The sequence below is a fragment of the Bombus bifarius genome, unplaced genomic scaffold (assembly GCF_011952205.1).
Source record: "Bombus bifarius isolate JDL3187 unplaced genomic scaffold, Bbif_JDL3187 scf7180000009253, whole genome shotgun sequence".
NCBI lineage: Eukaryota > Metazoa > Arthropoda > Insecta > Hymenoptera > Apidae > Bombus > Bombus bifarius.
In genome coordinates this window covers 126840-134274 of record NW_022884994.1, presented here as the reverse complement: position 1 = coordinate 134274, position 7435 = coordinate 126840, and the positions used below count along the sequence as shown (strand labels likewise).

Genomic DNA, 7435 nt, shown 5'->3' with positions numbered 1-7435 from the left:
ATTGTTTTACGCGCACAGACACTAAGTCCGACGGCGTAACGGCGGCACTGGTCAAGCACTTTTGCTTGCACTGCACTATTATTTTCTACACGCGCGGGCACTAAGTCCGACGGCGTATTGCTTTTATTTTACTCGCTCGAGACAGAGTCCCAGCGGCGTATTGTTTTACGCGCCGAGACACTAAGTCCGAAGGCGTAATGGCGGCACTAGTCAAGCACTCGCACTAGCACTTCTCTGTGTTTCAGAACTGGATGCTTTTTGCTGCGTCTTGATGTGTCACTTTACGAACGTGGCACTTAGACCGCAGCGTGTTGCTTTGCGGACGCGGATACACTAAGTACCGCTGAGAGCGGCTTCACGAACACCTACACTGAGTCCCCCGACGTATCGCTTTACGAACGCGGACGCTGGTCCCGCGGCGTATTGCTTTACGAACGTTGGCGCGCAGTTACCAAGTAGCCCGTGCGGCGGCGCTGCAGTCGCCCGTCCCAAGATGTCTTCCACTCTGCCCTAACCTGAGCTACGTTTTTCTATGTCCACTCACGCTTCTATAAAAGCGATCTCCACTGTTCTTTATTATTACTTCCCTTTCCGAGCACTTTCACTCCACTTTCGCGTTATTTTCTCGCCCGATTTCTTTACTTTTCCGCAAGAACTCGAACACTAAGTACGGAGCGACGTGAACGCGTGCTCTCAGTATGCCGCCATCTTGTGGACTTGTTTCTCTTCCCAGGGAGGAGGCCCATATCGGTACGCCATCGGTACGCTAGAACCACAGACTCGCAGACGCCATAATACAGTCTCCTGACTAAATCGTTGGGCCCGCCGACGTTTGCGACTAGGCTCCGTATGGCGCGCAAGAACCGTTCCGCTTTATCACAAACTGCTACGAGGTAGAGGGAGAATCCTCCAGCACTATCCAACACTACCCCTAGGTACTTCACAACACGGCTAGTGGAAATCTCAAGGGTCGTTCTCCAGTATTTTGCAATATTCCGTCCAGGCTTTCGCTTTGCTCTGGGCGATCTTCTTTTTAAGCAGTCTTCTCGTCTCCTTATAAGCGTCGACGAGAAGATGCTGATCGCTGGACTTCTTCTTTCTTCCACTTGTGACCTTCCTCAATCCTTTGTGGATCTGTGCTCTCAATTCCGCGATCTTTGGACTCCACCAATAATTCGCGTACTTCTTATTGGTCGCACAGCCCACTTTCTTCAATGTACCCTCGCACGTTGCCACGATACGTTTCTGCAAGAGCTCGGCCTTGTCCGCATCGTCCACCTTATTAAGGTCCTCCCTCGTTAAGTCGTCGTATCTGTTTAAAATCACGCCCGGCACTAACTCCTTCGTTCCGTACTTCTGCCACTTTGTCGTTCGTCTTGTCGTCCTCGATCTAAAATCGTGCAAAACGTAGCGATGATCCGAGGCCGTGTAGCAGTCTAGAACGACGCTTCCCTTGTGTGTCTCGTTGACCCTGTTCGTGACGCTGATTATATCAGGGCAACTCATCCTCCCGTTTCTATAGAACGTGTATTTCTGGCTGAGTCTGAGTGGAAACACCCCGTAACCACATAGTGTCTCCATCAAGACTCTCCCTCTTTTGTCTGTGGTCGTGCCTCCCCAGCACGTCGTCTTCGTGTTAAAATCGCCGGCAACGACGACTTTGTCGTAGTTCCTAGTACCGTCCTCAGTCATCGATGCCAGCTTGTCCATGTACTCGCCATATTCCTGCTTGCCGATGTTGGGTGAGCAGTATCCGCTGATGAGAAACGTGTCACCAGCACAGATACCCACCACCCTTTCTCCCTTAACCATCGTGCTCCCGTCCGGAAGTTTCCCATTGAAGAAGGTGACCCAGATCGACGCGTCACCTTTGGCGTCGTTGTACCAGTATGGGAGCTGCCTGTTAGGCTCGGAGATAACGACGATATCCGGCCTCAACTCCATCGCACGCTGGTACAAGAGATCCTGCGCCAGCCTACACCTATTGAGGTTGATTTGCAGGATCCTTATCTTCTTCTCAATAGTCTCCTGTATCCTGGGCTCGCTAACGACCCGGTAACATGGTCGAACTTCACTCCCACCTCCTTGCTGCAAATCGGGCAGCATGGCGCGTTTGTGCAGGTTGTGGTCTTTCCCTCCACACTTCCTGCACGGCTTCTACGCATCCTTTAGCGGGCTTCTGGCCAGACTTCTCGTTGGCCTGAACGCCATTTCTTCCTCTGGCGTTTTCCTTAAGTACTTGACGATCCTATCGCCTTTCGAGGTTTCCTCCTTGACGATTCGGATCGCCTTTCCGCGGGTGGGTGTTATTCCTTTTGCTGCTTGCGAAGGGACCCCAACTTCTTCGATGGTTTCCTTTATGTCCTCATCGAACTACAGGAATCTCCTCGTGGGGGTTCATTTCCCCTTCTCCTCCTTGGCGAAGCGTATTTGATCCCCGGTCGTGGTTACCGAACGAGAGGAGGCCCTGGGACCGACCTTCGCTTCGCCGTTCGTCCAGTCGCTGGATGACCGTCGGGTCGAGCCTGGGACGCTACTCGAGTCACCGACGAGGCCCGGAGGCTCCGAAATTCCCTGAGTCGTAAATTTTGTACCTTTATTGACTTTCTCCATATTATTATCAAAGTCCGTAAACGTAGCCAGTCGTCGTACGATCTTTATCAGTCCTTCCAAATGTTCCCACTCATGTCCAAAAAACTCGCCAGTGTCGTCTTATAAACGCCAATCCAAATTATTTAATTTTTACTGCGGCCGATAAGCACAGTCGCAGTTTGCGACTTCACCCACAGCCGGTTTACACTAACACGGTCGGTAACCTTACCGACGGTAGATAAACGTATCGACGGTCGAGGTACACCAGAATCTAACCCAACCTAACCCCAGTGAGTCTGTTCCTAGTCATTAAAGTACTCTCGTCCGGATGCTTGCCTCTGAACAATGTCACCTACAATGATGCATCTCCTTTGTCATCATTGTACCAATATGCCTGTTGTCGGTATGGTTCCGTAATAGAAACCACATCGAAATTTAGCTTGGAAGGCATATTGATACATCAAATCCTGCGGCAACCTGCACCTATTAAGGTTTATTGTTAATATTTTTATCTTAAGGATCTAGTTACACCTCTTATCCTCTCCTTCAGCGCCGGGTATGCCAACGATCCTCTTATGTGTCTAAGGTTGACTCTATTTTCTTTCGTACCTGCTACACACTTCGATTCATTTCTACACTCATTTATGGTGTGATTTCTGTTCTCCGATATAGCTACCTCCCTGAACTTATAACCATACACATCGCTGCGTTATGCCCCAGCATGTGGCAGCTATATCAGCGCTGTGCGCCGGTAAGCTACCTAATCGAGGCTATAGTTAGCCCCGTTCTTAATCTCCTATCCCTATCTTCGAGCGGTACCCCATTAGCAAGGAGGACTACAATCGCCACCTGCGTGCCCCATGGTGCCATCTTCAAAGATTTGGCCTCCACATTCACGCTGCCCTTAATTCCCCATTGTGTTCTTATCTCTTCCACCAGCTCCTCCTTGCTAGTGAGGGGGTCAATATTTCTAATTTGTAATGTCGCTCTATTAATGAGAACGGCCACCTTCATGCTATCACTTAAAGCGGCTCGCAATTTGACAGCCACCACATTCACCGACACCGCCCTATCGAACTCGATCAGGATATGTCCTGGCCTTGTTCTGCGGACCCCAGTGGCTCCCTCCAAGGTGTTCCTGGCCGCCACTATCTTCCTGTAGACCTGGAGCCATTCAGAGCCCTCTTCTACCTTTATTAGGAGTGCTTCCCTCCTTCTTCTAACCCTCGGAGCAGCCCTATCCCCCTCTCGGATATTTGCCGGATGCACTTTGGGAGCCTCCTGTATCAAGGGAGCTCCTTTCCACCTTCATCCATCCCTCGGAGTCGTCGCTATAATCATTCTCAATCCTGGCCTTCCTGGATACACTCCCGCAGGACTCCGCATAAGAAACCTCTCCTTTTCTAGGCCTCCTGCGCTCCTCCGTCATCATTAATTCGGCCGGCGATGTCCCTTTTCTCTTGGGATATCCATCTTTATTGGCCGTCGTTACCCTATCGGCTGCTCCGCCAACAGGTTCATTCCTCCTCTTCCTCCTTCTGTCTTTAAGCTCTCCGCACTGTTCCAGGGACGACAATATACCTTTTACGAGGTTTCCTACCTCCCTGATACCTTCGCCTTTGTCCTTGTCTAATTTAAATTTTTTCACAAGGACACTCAACATTTGAACAGCGCCAGCGAGGGCTTGTGTAAGCCCCTTAAGCTCCATCCTCGATATCATGACATCTTCATCGTCGACATCGCTAGTCATCGTGTCGTCCCTGGCGCTGTCCTCCGCTTCGCTAGGCATGATTATACTCGCCTGTTTCGTCCTAGCATTTTTCTCCGCCACTCTTCTCGCAAACTGTTTAGCATAAGCCATTTCTCTCGTAGTCACAGGCGTACCAAGATCGCTGTCCCTCATCCCTACGGAGCCCTCCGATTCTTCCGGGCCTACCACCAATCGTGGGGCTCCTCTGAATCTTCCTACTAGGCTTAAAGGGATCACCTTCCTCGTCCCTCCTAGTCCTTGGTGTAACCGATATGGTGGCGTTATCACTTATTCTGACGTCCGACACCATCCTTGGTTTTTCCCTACTAACCGCCAACCTCTTGCTGTTCGCCTTTGCCCCAGTCGCTGTCACCGTACAACGGGGTGCCTGGGATTCCACCTCCCCCCCCCGTCGTTTTTCCAGTAGCCGGATAACCGTCGCCTCGAGCCTGGAAAACCACTCGCAATCCCGACAGGGCCTAGGGGCTCCGAAACCCCCTGTGCCGTACGTATATCTTCGTTAGTAACCTTATCCATATTAGTCCATCCATATTAGTTCTTCCTACCCCTCCGCTCCTTCTTGCATAGAGTCGTCATCAGCTTCCTCCAGGCCTCATCCGCCTTATTGTTCGCCGCCGTAGCCAGCTCGAAAATCCTTCTTAGAAATGAGATGGAGCCTCCTTATCGCGTTCTTGATGTCTTCATAAGCCCCTCTCATCAGCTCTATCATATCTTCCCACTCCGATGGCCTAACCAGAACACACTCCTCCGTGCCTCGCTCCACTCCCGAGCAACTCCTCGGGGTCTTCATCGCCGTTCGGATAAGAGGCTCTCTTTGCCTCCTACTCCCATTTACAATCGGGGTACCGGAGCAACTACTCTCCGATACAGAGACATCCCCTTCTGACACACTACCCACCTCCTCAGCAGTTTTACCGTTCGATTTGGCCGCGATACTTGACCACATTACCGTGGACATGCTTTCCCTTCCTCTGACTCCTCTCACCACCGGTGCCAGAAAGCCCTCCTTATCTGTAACAACCGATACGACTCTCGGTTGCACCCTACTACCGCTAGCTCTGACACCTCCAGCCTCCATCTTCTTAACCACCTCTTGTATGTCATGCCGAAACTCGAGGAGTTTCGTGCCCTTCCTCGGAGAGGGGCAAGTACCTTCTTTACTCCTACTCGTCTTCCTGGTACTGCCTCCACCGATGTCAGCATCGCTCTCTTCACAACTATGATCCCCGGTCGCTTTTACCGAACGAGTGGAGGCCCTGGGACCAACCTTCCCCTCGCCGTTTGTCCAGTCGCTCGATGACCGTCGGGTCGGTGGGTGTTATTCCTTTTGCTGCTTGCGAAGGGACCCCAACTTCTTCGATGGTTTCCTTTATGTCCCCATCGAACTACAGGAATCTCCTCGTGGGGGTTCATTTCCCCTTCTCCTCCTTGGCGAAGCGTATTTGATCCCCGGTCGTGGTTACCGAACGAGAGGAGGCCCTGGGACCGACCTTCGCTTCGCCGTTTGTCCAATCGCTCGATGACCGTCGGGTCGAGCCTGGTACGGCGCTCGACAATCCGACGGGACCTGGGGGCTCCAAAACCCCCTGAGTCGTAAGTTCATTATAATCTAACCCTAACCGGCACCTCGAAGCCATTAAGTTTATAGCTCGGGGACACGTAATTCGGAATTTCCTAAAGAAGGGATAGAGCCCGTCCGAGCCATAAACAGACGGCCACTCAAAATTCCGAACAGTTTATATTCAGTTGAAATTGTGTCATCAACGAGCTCCCATCGAAATACTCATAGCATTGTTTAGATTATTATATATGTCGTGTTAACATTAGAATCCAGTGCGCGTAATGATTCTTCGTTTGAATTAGCCATCGTTTTACAAAACAGAGATTATATTTAGGCGTATATACAAGATCTTACAAAGTATAATGAATATTGAGTTTAATGAGTAATAAGATTAACAAATAATAAGTTTAACGAATGATAAGATTAACGAATAATAAGTTTTACGAATAATAAGACTAACGAATAATATATTTTACGAATAATAAGTTTATAGAATAATGAGATTAACGAATAGTATGTTTCACGAATAATAAGTTTAATGAATAATGAGTTTAATGAACACTATTAACAATGTTTTTGGATTCAACGAATCCACGGTCAATGGGATAACTCTTTACTATGCGTAGAATAATTTTAGACACAAAAACACGATTGCTGAGACGCTCGGTAAACTGCACGATGTATAACTTTCCAAGGCGATCACACGAATGATGATCTGATGAAAATCTTACTCGCTGTACAACTGCATTTGTTTGTTATATGCTCGCTGGAAGCATCGAGAAGGTTCCAATCGCCGTTGCTAGGCAGTTTCTGCCAAAAGTTTGTTGTATACTCTTCGGAAGCATCGAGACAGTTCCAAACGCCGTTGCTAGGCAATTTCTGTCTGGTGTTTGATTCGTAATACAACGTGTGTCCCATCGACATCTCCAAAGTACAATTCTATGTGGCAAGTCCCGTTCTTGAGGTCATATGCCGCCACAACCACATTTCTAGGGAGAACCATACAACCGCTCCACACCTTCGTCAGGCAAAACGTTTATCCCGTAACCGTAGCTACGTTCGGCGACCAGTTGTCACCTCGAACCCACTTTCGCTGTCACAAATATCTAACAATTACAATCAGATTGAATGACAACAATTGCTTAATTACAGCTATGATAAAATCTAGGCTAAAGCATTAGAGGACTTTCCCAAAATTGCAAAGGGAAGACTCCAGTTTTCCTTTCATCTCCGACATATATTATATTTCAGGCTGTTTTTTCATTTTACGGTTTATTTAACTATACTTAACTTATATGTACGCGTCAGTGTTACTCTTAAGTGTTGGAAACATAAACTTTATAACCCTGTTAATCGCAGCGTTATACCACCTCTACCACCTCTATTATCTCAACGGAAATCAGGGGATCGATCTATTCGCGTCGTCGATTATTATAAACGTAACGGGAATTTACGACTCTCGTTGACGTGTTTCCTCGCGATTGCGTCTCCCCGCGATTGGTAGAAAATAA

The 7435-nt window shown here is 49.0% G+C and overlaps 1 protein-coding gene across 1 annotated transcript; it reads right to left on the bottom strand.

Moving 5' to 3' along the window:
* Positions 1 to 963: 963 nt before the first annotated feature.
* LOC117214901 lies at positions 964 to 2106 on the bottom strand. The gene has a single exon (XM_033461271.1). It carries the CDS (start codon positions 2104 to 2106, stop codon positions 964 to 966), a length of 1143 nt encoding a protein of 380 aa, XP_033317162.1.
* Between the last annotated feature and the right edge of the window lie 5329 nt (positions 2107 to 7435).